The sequence below is a fragment of the Charadrius vociferus genome, unplaced genomic scaffold (genome assembly GCF_000708025.1).
Source record: "Charadrius vociferus isolate BGI_N301 unplaced genomic scaffold, ASM70802v2 scaffold776, whole genome shotgun sequence".
Lineage (NCBI taxonomy): Eukaryota > Metazoa > Chordata > Aves > Charadriiformes > Charadriidae > Charadrius > Charadrius vociferus.
The window spans coordinates 788984-803979 of NW_009648775.1; the positions used below are offsets into that span (position 1 = coordinate 788984).

The 14996-nt window shown below is 40.6% G+C and overlaps 1 protein-coding gene across 1 annotated transcript in view; it reads right to left on the reverse strand.

The window, feature by feature from the left end:
* The window catches only part of MED13L (mediator complex subunit 13-like), a 186464-nt gene that overhangs the window by 2307 nt on the left and 169161 nt on the right, over positions 1 to 14996 (reverse strand). Inside the window, exons 24-30 of the mRNA XM_009886736.1 lie at positions 12292 to 12515; positions 11689 to 11831; positions 9787 to 9945; positions 8571 to 8747; positions 6159 to 6313; positions 2778 to 2939; positions 590 to 702 (exon numbers count right to left, since the gene is read on the reverse strand). Of these exons, the coding sequence (XP_009885038.1) occupies positions 590 to 702; positions 2778 to 2939; positions 6159 to 6313; positions 8571 to 8747; positions 9787 to 9945; positions 11689 to 11831; positions 12292 to 12515 (1133 nt within the window). The remainder of the gene's footprint in view (positions 1 to 589; positions 703 to 2777; positions 2940 to 6158; positions 6314 to 8570; positions 8748 to 9786; positions 9946 to 11688; positions 11832 to 12291; positions 12516 to 14996) is intronic.

The window sequence follows — 14996 nt, forward strand, 5'->3', positions numbered from 1 at the left end:
TCGCTGGTGTGTTCCACTCTGTATGCTGTCTCATAAACCACATCTTTTTTCAGTCCCTAGCAGGTGGGATGCAGGCAAACAGTCCCCTAGTTATCTTGAACAATACGATACACAACTTTGTATTACTTGAGGAAGAACATCTCCTTTATATCCCAATTCCTAAGACACTGGTATCAAGAGAGTACTTTTATTTCTGTCTATAAATCACTTTGGTTTGGTGAGTAAAAATAATTATTGACACAGTCCAGATTAGACCCCCAGCTAAACAGAACGATGTTTGAGAGGCAAACCAAGATGTCCCCTGGTAAGGCAAAGCTGTCTCTAAGTTTTCTTTACATATTTTTGTACAGTAGTATGGAAAACTGATGACTAATATCCCTCAAAGTCCTGCTCTTTGGTGGCGGAGGTAGCAGCTGTAGTAAGAGTTGCCCACTGCTCCGAGACACACACATAAGGCACAGTAGAGTTATAAGCTGTTGATAAAGCTAATAAATCATTATGCCAAGTTGAAAAGAAAAGGTCCCTCTGAAATTTCAGTGCTCAGTCCCCACAGCCTTAGGGAGGAAATGCACAACGCAAAAGGCGTTACCTCAAGACATCTGATGTAGTTTTAGAGTCAAGGGGGTGAGGAACTCGCTGAGAATTTCTGGCAGGTAGAAGCTCATCTGTCTGCGCTACAGAGATGTGGTGATGTAACGAGGCCTGCGCAAAGGAAAAAAGCACAGATTAACTCTTCATATAGCAAGTACTTCTAAAGATTCACAGTGAACAAATGTATTCTGAATTGTCTCAGGACAGCACGGGAAGTTGGCAATTTTTGTTGAACCCACCATGACCACGTGTATTTCTAAATTCCATAATGACTACATTTTTGAAGAAACTGACTGGAATCAAGGATCTTTAAAAAAGAATGCTGAATTCTGTTCTTAATGTCGGGGAAGAAGTGAGGAGGAGAGACATTTGGGACATGGCAGTGGCTCTTTTGGTATTGCAGTAACAAACCATCACGAGTCTCCAAATTCTCCCGGGAGGGGCCCCATCGCAGGGGACCACACTTTGTCCTGCTCTCTGCTGGTACGCTGTCTCCATCCATCTCACCCTCCCTCTGGAGCGAGCCTTGCGCATTAGTTTATACAGGAGTAGGAAAGGGATTTCATATCGATCATGTGCTGGGGGCAGAGCAACCATGCGTGCCTTTCAAGTGGGTAGCCTAATACGCCACACAGCCTGCCGGGGCAAAACCTCTCATTTATACTCCTCCAATTATGGCACGCGCATTAGAGGTGAAATACTTTCACTCAAAAATACTTAATCCAAATCAGACAAAGATGACTTGAATCTGTACGCCTCACATGCCGTACAAGTTTCCTAATTGCAGCGCTGCGCAGCATAAAGGAGACAGCACCACCTGCTCACTGAATGGTGTACAAGTTACTGCATGAATTCAGCCCCTTGCTTTTATTAAAAATTGTCCAAACCAAACCAGTATGTTCCAAGTCAAATTAAACATTTAATTCAGCCTAGATCTGAGAGAGCAATTGTGTTGGGCTGGGGGGTGGTGGTGCAGGGAGGGGTGGTGGCTCCTTCTCTCTAGTACAAATCTAGGATAAGCTTATGGAAAGAATTCATGAAGTTGCCTGGAGCTCTGCTGACTGTGTTTTTACTGCTGGAACTGAAACATAGTCTTTGGATTACTCATTCACAAAAAAAAAAGGTAGTTTCAAGTTTAGCATAAAACTTCATATCTAGCTCCAAAACCATGGTGGTTTATTTTTCACATTATTTTGAGATCTCTATTCTGTAGGCTGACAGAAGAGCACATACTTCAGGGAAGTCTATCCATGAAAAGTGCAGAGTGTAAGGAATACGGTTCAGTACTTTGCTATATTGAATATAAGTGCTGTACTGAACGTAAAGCCTGCTGTGCTGACTGCAAGTTGTTGTTAACATCAGTCTGAAAATTGCTTATTTTGTATGAGGAAAGAATTGAGAAATACTGAACACCTTTACTCTGATAATTGCCTGATAGACATGAATGAGAGAATTTAGTTAAGAGTTGCAAAAATGTTTAGTATTTGTTAATTACGACGGGAATGGATAAAGTAAGTGGTACTATCTTTATTCTGTATGTCGTTTGCTCAAATAGTTATGTGATGCTATTCAAGGCACATTTTTCACCTTCTTTCCATGCTCACTAGTTCACATTTTTTTGATTCATTCAAATAAGAAGCTGCAGGACACTCCACAGGCATCGCTGTATCTCCAGTAGTTGAACCGATTCTGCTGTATACGTCTCACAAGCGCTTGCCATTCTGGAATGGAAGGTACCACCTCTGACACTACAGACTCCACTGTGCAACTTTTACAACTAGGGAAACAGCAATGGATAGGAAATGCTCTCTCTGGAGCTGCTACTCTCCCTTCTAACTTCTAATCTCTGTCATAACTGGATTATGGCAGAATAGAAGGTACGTCCCTCCTGTCTTAGGCTGACTGAAAATGAAAACCGGGACACTTCTATAATACCGGATGCAGCTTTGATGATTCTGTATTTAGAAGCTGCCAAACTATTCCATTTTCAGGTAAGGGCTTTAGGAACACAGAATTAAGTTTTAATAGCCAGCTATCTTAAGCACATTTAAACCTAAAATTGTATTTCTGTTTCCAGTACTGTCACAGTTGTGGTAACACGCAAAGCCAATATTTTCAAAGAAAATTCATAGGACATAAATAGAATCCTTCTTCTCCTTCCCCTGTGAAAGGATACCAAGACAGACCTTCAGGAAGAGGGGACACTGGTTTTGTGCCTGAGGACAGGATGACCAGAACCACTGCGGAAGATTCTCAGCTTTGGCAGTTGATACGAAGTATCCAAGAGCAAGAGGTTGCTGCTTCAGTTCTTCAGGGGCTTCTCTGGAAAGAAGACGTTCCCCTTGGCTCTGAAAGAAGAATTGAAAAGGCGAGTTTATTGGTTTATGTCATTACATCCCACTCCAGTAACATTAGTTCTGTTTACTAATTGGATGAATCTCAAAGTTGTCTAATCCCTTCCTTCTTCCCCTGTAGTTGGGTTCTCCAAGCTTATGTTCCACAGTCACTTTAGATTCCCAAACAGCAATGTTAACCTCCTAAACTGAACCGAGTACCTGTGGAATTTGATGCTACAGGGTAACTTGGAGGTACTGGGCTCTCGCTCTGAATGTGACCAGCTTCTCGTGTGCATCAGAGAGTAGACCAGTATTGAATTTAAGTTTATAAAGCCTCATAGGCTTTATCGAAAACAGCAGCTTGCACTGCAGATCTTCCTAGCTTCAGCTAGCGGAAAGCTGCATTGCACACTCAAATATGGAAGAACAGACAGTATCTGCATCTTCATGAGTTTGATTGTGTTTGCTTCTTCAGTTAGTTACATCAATAGCTTAGAAAAAAAAATGCTACACTTGCTATTCCTTGTTATGGACACTTGGACAGAAAATACTATGCTTTGTTTGTATTTGTACTACCAAGCAGGGGAGGTGTGGGGAAAAGGAAAAAGCTGTCCTGCTTTTCAATGTATATCACTTATTCATTTATTTATATACTGTGTTTTTGCAGTCTTAGTTACTCATATTCTTATATATGGACCAAAGGGTTATTTGGAGAGGAGAGAATTACACAATGAGAAAATGGCTGTAAAACTAATTTCATCAGACTTTGAGTCCCTGCCTGTCAGCATATATGTTTGTGATTTTATTTTTGTAGAGTAAAACCTAGATGAACCTTCCACACCCGAGGCTGTTGGATAGAAACGCTTGGTGTGAGCTTGCTTACCTCATCCTCTGTGTGTGTATATACATATCTTTATCTATCACGAACCACATTACCAAACCTACAAGGGTCTGCTTAGGTATCATAAAGGGTGACTGCCATTCTATTCTAGAGTATGGCCCTATTTTAAATGCATTTATGGGGTTTTTTTAAACACCCTTTATTATTTTGCTTTTACTTCTAGAGAAAAACCCAATAGGTGCCTGCGAAGTATTCTAGTTTGCAACTTATCCCAGAAGAACTGGGATAGCAGTTCATTTAATCCATAAAATTCTTTTAAGTGAGTAGGTTAAAAAAAATAAAAAAAATATTCCACTGCATAGAAACCAGCTTAATCACAAAGCCTTCACTGCTAGTCCTTCAAGCAGGTCTTTCTCCAAAAGTAATATGTTGATCAGGAGTCAAAGAAAGTTAAACACTCCATAAAGCTCGGAGAAGGGTGCAGCTCACCTGGCTGTGGGCACTCAGAAAGCCTCACAGCAAACCTTGAAACTGGCTGCTGAGCAATCAGGGCTTACACTGCTAAACTGCAGCAATCAATTATGGGTTACATGGACGAAGGCTTGACCTTCCCCGACCCACAAGGTAATGATCACACGCTGTTGCTTTTTTAAAACCAAAAATTACACATCAATTACTAGGCCCTTGTTAATGGTTAAACTGAATTACTATGACAGGTTCATCTAGAAATGGCTTGTCCAGGTCTCTAAGCTCTTGGGTCATTAACCTTTCAGTGCTGTTCTTAAGCCACTTGGATGTAGTTCCATTGAGAATAAGTTTAGTAAATGTATTTCTAAAAGTGGTACAGAACAGTGGTACAGAATACAGTGTTGAATGAACTAAATAAGAGAGTAATGAGTGATGAGTTGTGATTTATGGCTGGAGGGTTTAGTAACAGAATTTCAAACTTTAAATTTGCCCACATACCAGTTTAAAATAACCAAGTGACAGTAACGTGCAATTATTTAGCCTTTGAAAAGTGGGTTGGAGTATTAACATAAGGTAAGTTGGTTGTGTACCGAGATCACAAGATGCAGTATTAGCATTTTTGTGGCTGATGCAGAAGTAATTTTTCACTCACAGAGTGTATTAAGCTGACCATTGAAGCATTTTGGCAGAGGTTGCAAGAAAAATACAGGCAGGGCTTTTTCCATCCTTGTGGTGGAACTAACACCATTTAGTCAGTCATATTCAGGCAGTGAGAATTCTTTTCTTAAAATATCTTATTTACATTTTGAAAAATGCAGTGCTTCGTTACAGAGGTTGAATGAGTAGCATCATTCACGGGCACATCTCTTAGCTGTACGTATACCTCCTTTAAGTATCCATTCTGTGCTTCCTTCCATACCAGATTCATAGTTTCTCTTGAGACTGTTTAAAGCCACCAGTGATAGTCACAGATCCCAACCCAGTTACTTAAATTATTACAGATCACTAAACCAGAACTTCTAAATGCATGGGGTTATCTGTTTCTTGTACAAAAGTTAGCCTGTTTCTTTAATAAAATACTATATTATTTAGAATAACATGCTACTGCTTTAAATGTACTGTTTCTAGCATAAAACTTCTCCACAGGAAATGATGAAGTGTCAAACTTCTACATACTTGTGATGGAAACCATTTTAAGAGTACAGCTAGGTCTCTTACACAATTAAATGTACGAGTAAAACAGTTCCCTCAAACATGATCCAAATTATGCTAAAGCTGATTCAAAAAAAATACCCTGAATTACCAAAAATAATTTGCATTGTAAGTAATCACTGGTGTTGGAGCCAACTTTATAAAAGCCACTTCAAACAAAAATAACTTGCAAACACTATGTGCTCTGGGCTAATTTTTACTAAGAAAACAACATTTGCATAAACATCCAGCACCTGCAGAGTTTCTATGGGTAGGGTTTTATTATTAGGAGACTTATCCCCCTTCTTGTCTCCCCTAGAAATTCATGGGAACAGAGCGGTCATGTCTTCCTTTCTCTCGAAGATCTGTCACTTTGCGCCGGGGACATTCCATATCATTTTCCAGAAAAACATGGATGAGTACAGATTAAATATATACAGAGTGATTAGATATAGCTCTGCCACATGAAAGTAAAGCTTCTCTCTCCTCCTCCTCTCTTCCTCTCAGTTATCTTGTACACTAGCAATTAACTTTAAAGATGTAAATAGTCAAAACAGAGACATCTTCTACAACAGTATTTAACCAGCACCTTCAATTTTAATGTTAATTTCTGCTTGCTGTTGACCTAATTATGTTTGAGAATCTACAGGAAAAAAGATTTTGTTGGAGGATTTGGGTCTTTTTTATGTTTTATTTTAAGTAGCATACGCCCTAAAGTGCTACAGCCTTACCCTACTATGCTGGAAGTGAGATCCCACTCCAATGCCAGATGGTGATCCAGGGGAAGGAACTGGAGAGGAATTTGGTGAAGAGTGAAGATTCCCTGTTATTAAAATTCTAATGTCGTTGTCCATGTCATCTGGGAATGGGAGGTCAAACATGTCATCTGAAAAGAAAAAGAAAGAGAAATAATTTCCAATATGCTGTACTCATTTTTGTCAAGAAATTTGGTAATTTATTACCATTCCCTTTAATTCATTATCATGCCTTTTTTGTACATACTCTTGAGACAGATGAAAGCAGAGATAAACACTGTACTGTTTAATCCTTCTTAGTACCTTCGACTGCAACTGCACAGACTTGAAAGGAAAAGTTGGCAGCCATCTATTAAAGTAATGAATTTTAACAATCGTCATACAGTGAAAAGAAATCCTGTCATACCAGCTTATAAAAATCCAAATTGAACTTTGTAACAGAAAAAATGACACCTCTCTGCAGTCGGTCACGGAAATTCATTAACAAAATACTTGAGGTACATTAAACAAACGTACCTATGTTCCTCTCAGCAGGTGCTGCTCTTCAGGCCTCCAGCGCTCCCCACCAGTGCTTTGGCATGTGTGCTCAGAGCCCTCCAGGAGCAGCCCTGGCAGCCGCAAGGCAACCGCTCACGGGGCGAGTGGGGGCAGCCAGGCCTGCGCCACGCTCACAGGCAGTGTACGCTCATGAGTCTTTCAAATGCTGCACCAGGATTTCCTACAACGCAGCTTTTAACATTTTACTTTCATCTCAGATTTTAAATACAGTTGTATTATCACAAGTTGCTAGTTTAATTTGGTTTATGTTAATACGTGGGAAGGGCATAAAGATACAGTGAAAATGTGTTTGCGTTCTATGAGAAGTACATTCCATTACTCAGTCATTTGCAACACGGGTTATGATACCGTGAGTAATTTACATGATGGAAAGCTGAGACATTATAAATACAGAGCAAAAAATCACAGCATCATGATATGGCTTATAGGGGGTTTTTCCTTATCCAGATTTCTCAGCAGGCAAAGACGTTTAAACAGTATACCGACATCTAAAGTATGTTTTAGGGCACTGAAAGGGACAGTGGGAGCTGCCTGGATTAATTAGAATCGCAGCCAAATTTATACTAAAACACATGGAGCCCTAAATAAGAGGCAGGCATTTCTACATATTATAATAAATAATTTCTCTTGAAAAAGAAGAATTTGCTCCACACAAAAATGGAAAAGAATGCGTGTGTGTCTTAGACTAATTTCACCTGCAGTCCTAGGGTTGAAATAAGCAGGGGGTTGTTTTTCTTCATCTTCTGAAGAGAAACACTGGATTGCAAGAGCAACGAATTAACTTAAGTTTATTAACTTCTGTCCTACAACCTCAGTAAACAAAACAGAACTAATGTCATGCTCTGCTTAGCCTCCAAAGCATAAATGAGATGGCTAATAGCATAGGAAGCAGTTTAATCATTAAGTAGAACAGAGTAAAGAAAATTAAATTTAACACCATTTTGGAAAACGCCAGTTCTTGTACCTGATTCTAATTAGCATCTGAAGCACTAAAGGGCAGGTTAACGCAGGTTAAATATTTGTCAGCACGGCGTTCGGTCGGGATTCTGGGGCCCTGAAAGGACAGCTGCTGAAGTATTAAGAGGGGTAACTTTCCTTCTGGGAGGCCCACTGGAATTCCAGGAGGAACAGATCAAAGCAGACTCTCTCATTAAGAATAGTGGGCCTTTCTTCCTCTCTGTACTGTAACTTCCCTCTTCATAAAATACTTCTATTGGAAATGTTTGTAGGTACTCTTGGTTTAAATTATTTCACAATCATTTTTAAGGATTTATGGCAAAACAGTTAGGAAAACACTTATCTTATATAAAGTATTAACCAGAGTCTTGCTGACACAAACTAGAGGGTTAAATACACTTGAAAAAGCACGCCGCTAACATTAAGAATACTCAGGTTGGTCTACTTTGCCTACTTTACAGGAAGATTAAAATTCTAAAACAAGTACCTCCTTCCTTACAAGCTTTGTACGTATCAGGGCATGAAGCGAACTGCCACTATAAAAAACAAGTTGGCCTGTTCAAGGCACAACAACAAGAAAAAGCATTTTATAGTCTGTGCCATTTCACGTATTGATTGGTCCGTATCACTTCTGGAATAAATCGGTATGATTATCTGAAAGCAGACTTCAGAAAAACCATAGCACATTATCCTGTAAATACAAAGTACAGTGCTATTCTCTTTAAAGTAAAGTAGGGTGGTATGGGGTCCGTGGGAGAACACGGAGCACACTCAGGGTTTTTATTCATGAGTGGTACCGCTCTGCCGATGTTGTGAATAGGTGGCTGAGCATTCGCAAGTATTTCACCTCTTACACCAGCTGTGCTGACTTACCATTAGTAGGGCTGAATCCATCCTCATTGGGGTAATTTGCTGGTGCCACCTGGATGGTAGCAGAGGTGGGGAAAACCAGGATGTGTGTACAGGAGGCATCCTGAGGGGTGTTCAGCTGAGACGACTGCAGATTCAGCGCAGTACTCCGGCCGAACACTGATCCCATCGTGACAGCATCTTCCAGAACAGAAGCAATGGCAGAGACATTAATTTGCATCACCTTCAAAATGTATGTCCTGTGTTCAATTAAATTTCTGTGCATCTAATCTGGGTTCGCAAGCTAACACATGTATTTAAAGGTTCTTATCTTAAAAGGAATAGATTACTAGAAAAGCTTGAAATTAAGATCAAAATTTGTGTAGATACTGTTTAGGTATGTGAATCCCCATACAATGCCCCACCTTTCCTTTCATTCTGCTGCCCCTTTATCAAAGATTTAGTTGTTAAATGAGCAAGTTAAATTCACTTTTGACACATGCATCTGTATAATTATGAAATATACCCCACTTTGGTTGACATGAAAAAAGCAGAACTTGCCATTTATTTTTTCATGTTACAAAATCTCTGCTTTGAAAATTATTCAACTTGATGAGTAATTTTCAAGCTCGTTTAATTCTGTTCCATGTAGTAATCTTTTATGTCTAAACTTAAAGAACAGAGTAGTTTGTCAGGATATGCCACCATGTACAAGAAAAAGTATGTGCTTACGTAATACAAAAATAAGGGAACCTCAAAATTTAATGTTATTTCAACTTAACTCTGTGAACTGCTGCTTATAATAGAACTTTCTAAATAACTTAAGCATACGAAAGGGCAAGTAGGTTTATCCTTACTCGCATTTACACAGACTCCTACTCTTTCACACTTCAGACTCTTGCAGCGTCTGCAGGCTTCCTTGTGTGAGGGCATCCACGACACCGCGTTTCAGGTGATGAGAACCGGTCTACCTGAAAAGATGACCTCCCCAAGGCAAAGGGCATCCCTTTGGCACTGGCATACAGTACTCTCTCCCCCCAGGAGCCTACACTCCTGGTGTGGCATCTCTTCATGGTATTTTTGGGAATTCTGCTGGCTCAACCTATTTACTACATTTAGCCATGCTAGTCAAGGTTGTCTTGCTGGACTCAAAAGTCTGCCCAAATTAATGTGCTTATGTGATAAGTATGATAAAAGAAGAAAAGTTTCTTTGGCATTTAAATAGTTGGATAGAATTTACCTGGCATCACAACAAATGACCCCTGTGGCTCCATGGCAACTAAGCAGGCACTGAGGATAGACGGAGAGTCGGCTGATGAGATGCCACACATGCGGCACACCTCCTTTAGCTGTTTGCTGATTGTCTGCAGGGAACACTCCCCAAGGAGGATACTCCAGTCTGAAATGAATAAACATCATGATAGAACAGAGTGGAGTTCTGAAATAGCCAGCGCTCGCTTGAAAATACCAAAATACTCCGAACACTTTGCCTTTCTTTACCGCTGTCCTATTCTGGACTGGCTCCCGTGTAAACAAGGCTCTGCAAACTGGGGAGCTGCGCTGTTACTGCAGAACTGTGTTTTATTCTGTGCTGGTGTGTTGGTTTTCCCATGAGCTAACTGCGTTACTCTGACCGACCACTGAAGATGATGTGTTTCTTTAAGAATGAATCTTTCATTCTACCTGTAAGGTAGAGGAGGTACTCATCTGATGTGAAACAGGGCAACATGTGAGGGTTCTTCTTTTAAGATTCTTTTTAATGTTTTTTCATTTACATACAAATCTTTTCCTGAAATGCACTGATTCTTTTTTCAAATAGGACATCTGTTTTCATCTAACATGCTGCATAATTGAAATGCTTGAAACATAAGCAAAGAGATATAAATTCACACACTCAACATCAACAAATGTTATGAATAAGATACACTAAATACAGCAAATTTCAGTGGAGGTGCAGCTACACATTCAAGAAACTACATTTAGCCGTTTAAATGACGTTGTGTCCAAACAGAGGAAGGGAGCTGCTGATTAAATTCTTATTCTGTTTTCCTCCCTTCGTTCCATTTAACTCCTGTGTGTGTGATGGATGCCAAATTCGCCTACCAAGGCAGGCAACAGCTCTTCTTCCCTGTGTGTGCTATATGAGAGAAGGCATGTAATTACTGCTTTTGCCCCCCTTTTTTGCACAAAGCATTTCTTTGTGCTTTCCACATGAATTGGTATTTATTATGCACTGTTCTTAATTTTTTTTCCCATCTCATGAAATACAGAATCTCTCACAATAAGCTAACCAGAGGAATTCATGTCTCCTTCAGTTATTAATGTAAAAGGACAAACACTCATGAAATATCTTTATCCTCCTGCCTAATTTATCTTCACGTTCCAACTCAGGAGGTGGGTGAAGACTCAGAGCACCCTCTCAGAATCCCATTTTCTTCCAATCAGTTACCAAACAAAACCTGAAGAGTGGCCACAGCCATTAGAAATGGAAGAAAAGACGCTGAACGCATGTATTTAAATTAGCGAGAGGAATCAGTGTTGACATGAAGCAAGGCAGTCCCTACCCTTGTTGGATTGAGGCACCTCTACCTAAAACACTCCAGAGCTCCCTTTAATTTTCCACAAAGCTGTTAGGAACTCTAAATCTTGGGAACTCCTTGCAGGCTGCAGAGACTATCTTATTGCTGGTTAACACTGATTATCAGTTAGTTTTATATAACACAGAAAAAACATGGATTTTTTTTTTCTTCGTTCAGTAACTTCTTTTGCAAGGAGCTTTTGTTTGTTTAGTTTGAGTTTAGGAATCAGAATTGAATTTTGTTTGTATTTCTGTGACAGGACAACTATTGTTCAGATCTTTTTCTAACGCGTGACGAAACCCATGACTTCGCTTGGAAGTACACTGTGCAAACACTAGTTACGTACACATCTACAAGACACGAGGGAGTAATGTCTAACCCAGTGCACCCAGCACATTGTTGATGCAAACCAATACAAAAATCCAGTGCCAGGGTAGGATTATCACTCTCTATTTTCTGGTTCTAAAGGTTTGCGATCGATTCTGTAAGTCATTCTGCCTTGCACACTAAGGCCATGTCTTCCTTCCAAAACCGCAGGGAGTGACAGCATTGATATTTCATACCTTTTAACTCCCCGTGGCCAAGGCGGCCGAGCCGCCCGATGACAACTCTCCAAGGCAGTGATGTCATCTGTACAATACCAATGCACCATTCCCATAGCTTCTGCAGGCCAATTTTACGTGCAGACAACTTGCTCCTCCTTGACCTGCAGGTTAAGGAAGAAAAAAAAAAAAGTAAGAAGAGAATCAAGGACAACATTCAGATTTCTGTTCTATATAATTATTTCACTGCTTACCCTCTACAGGAGTTCTTACAGTTCTCTGGAGTGCCTAACTCACCTTTTACTAAGAAGCAGAAAAAGTATGTGTCTGCTTTCAGTACTGCTATTGCAGTGACATGCAAGAGGTGTCAATAAGCGGAGCAACATACCAGTTGTTCTTGAAGGTGAGATTTGTAGGCCATATTTGTAAAACCAGTGTAACACAGTAACCTTTTTCCTCTGCAGTTTATAAGTTTCTTATAAGTGCCAACTGAAATGTTATCGCTGTAACATTACCATGATCACCTCAGCGGGAAATATATTAGAAGGGATGTGCAAGAAACTGATGAGAGTGAGGGATGACAACGATAGGCCTAGATACAGCGTAAACAGTAGAAGTTTCTACCTGTTTGGTAAATCAATATTAACTATGCAGGTTTCCAACAATTCCCCATGAAGGTCTGTGCAGGATGCCAGAAGCCAACGCTGATCATGAGACAAACAATATCCAACAAAAAGCACATTGTATTTCTGACTGGCCTCTCCAAATGTCTCTCCCAGCTCTGTCTGTTTGTCTTTGATGGGTGCCAATATGAAAGGAGGCGAGTATAGCTGGATTGGGCTGGGCCTCTGCAAAAAAGTCAACACAATCATCAGCAGATATATCAAAAACTACTGAATGCAAGAAGTACACACTCAGATTGGCAGTGAGTACAGAAAAATGCAAGTTTGAAACAATAAATAAAATGCAAGGCATTCACAGTCAAGAGGGACAGTGGGAAAAGGGTGGTTATAGACAATTCACTTCTGCTAGTTAAAACTGATGCACTTCAAAACTTATCTAAAGATTTCTTTTTATATACAGGGAAACTAAGGCATGAAAACAGTCTTTGGATAGGATGATACCAATCTTTGAAACAGCAGTTTGACCTGGTATTCAGTATATCCTTTTGCTAAAATCGATGGCATCTGCTCACTTCTGTTCATTCACATCCTACCTACAGAACAACGGACAGGATGATGTGATGTGATGCACCAAGAACTTCAACTCAGAAATTGCTCAGGTAGAGTTCAAACTTCATGTAAAGTTTTCTATGTGGCATTAGGCATAACATACTTTCCTGAATATCAGGTATGGTGTCAGAAATTCTTTAAGTCTTAGAGCTCACAGTTTAACTTCAGAAATACTTTGGGTTTTGAATCAGAACTGAACTAATTGATCAGATCTGCTGTACATGTGATAGTGCTTCTCTTTAAGAAACAAAATACCCCTCACCCCTCAGAAAACCAACCTGATGACACTGGCTGTCATCTCCAGTGATGATGAGATGTTCATCAGAACATCAGAGATGTTCAGCGTTCCTGGGCAACTAGTTCCAGTGTTCAGTCACCCCTACAGTAAAAACCTTTTCTGGTGGTTTTTCATTGAAACAGAATTTCTTGTATTTCAGTTTGTACCCACTGCCTCTCATCCCATCACTGGATACCACTGAGAAGAGCCTGGCTCCAGCTTCCACCCTCCCATCCCGTATTTATACCCATTTGTCAGAGCCCTCCTGGCTAGCCGCTGCCGCTCCCCTCGTCTAAGGCATGAAAACAGTCTTTGGATAGGATGATACCAATCTCTGAAACAGCAGTTTGACCTGGTATTCAGTATATCCTTTTGCTAAAATCGATGGCATCTGCTCACCTCTGTTCATTCACATCCTACCTACAGAACAATGGACAGGATGATGTGATGTGATGCACCAAGAACTTCAACTCAGAAATTGCTCAGGTAGAGTTCAAACTTCATGTAAAGTTTTCTATGTGGCATTAGGCATAACATACTTTCCTGAATATCAGGTATGGTGTCAGAAATTCTTTAAGTCTTAGAGCTCACAGTTTAACTTCAGAAATACTTTGGGTTTTGAATCAGAACTGAACTAATTGATCAGATCTGCTGTACATGTGATAGTGCTTCTCTTTAAGAAACAAAATACCCCTCACCCCTCAGAAAACCAACCTGATGACACTGGCTGTCATCTCCAGTGATGATGAGATGTTCATCAGAACATCAGAGATGTTCAGCGTTCCTGGGCAACTAGTTCCAGTGTTCAGTCACCCCTACAGTAAAAACCTTTTCTGGTGGTTTTTCATTGAAACAGAATTTCTTGTATTTCAGTTTGTACCCACTGCCTCTCATCCCATCACTGGATACCACTGAGAAGAGCCTGGCTCCAGCTTCCACCCTCCCATCCCGTATTTATACCCATTTGTCAGAGCCCTCCTGGCTAGCCGCTGCAGCTCCCTTGGTACCTCCTCACCTCTCAGAAGCTCCCATCCCTTAATCATCTTTGCGGCCCTTTGCTGCATTTGCTCCAGTATGTCCGTGTTTCTTGTACTGAGTAGCCCAGAACCAGACACAGCAGGTTCCAGGTGAGGCCTCATGAGTGCTGAGAAGAGGAGAACCATCACCTCCCTTGCTCTACCAGCAACACTCTTCCTAAAGCAGCCCCGTCTGCCCTTGGCTTTCTTAGCTGCAAGGGCACATTGCTGGCTCACATTCATCTTGTCCAACAGGACCTCCAGGTCTTCTTCTGCAAAGCTGCTTTCCAGATGGTCGGCCCCAAACCCATCTTTGCTTTATAATTCCTCTCTGGAGAAAAAACACGATGAGCCTGACCAGACATGCTCAATAATTTAAAAATGGTCAGGGTATTTTCTTAATTTTTCAGGCAAAGTTTGGAAGTCTGCAGTGCAGACTGATAGCAAACACACGTGACATGGGAAAAGTAAGAGATCTGATTAATTAAGTATGCTAATCGCATGCTGCTCAGGGAAACATTTGCCCCTTTTTTGGTGTCTTTTGTATATGCAGGAAATTAAACATGAAATGCAAAGTGCAAGTTAATCAGCTTAGAGAAACAGTAAGTTATGGCGTTAAGGGGTATGTATGGTATTTCTGCTTGTGTCACTTACTAGAAGTACACCACTCTGGCAACAGCACAGGAACATTAATTAGAGAGAAGGAGATGCTTGCAGGGGTCTTGCAAGTCTATTGCTCGTCCCCTTACCCCTAAAGAGCTTGAAGTATGACTGGTGTAACTGCCCGCAAAATCCATCCTGCTG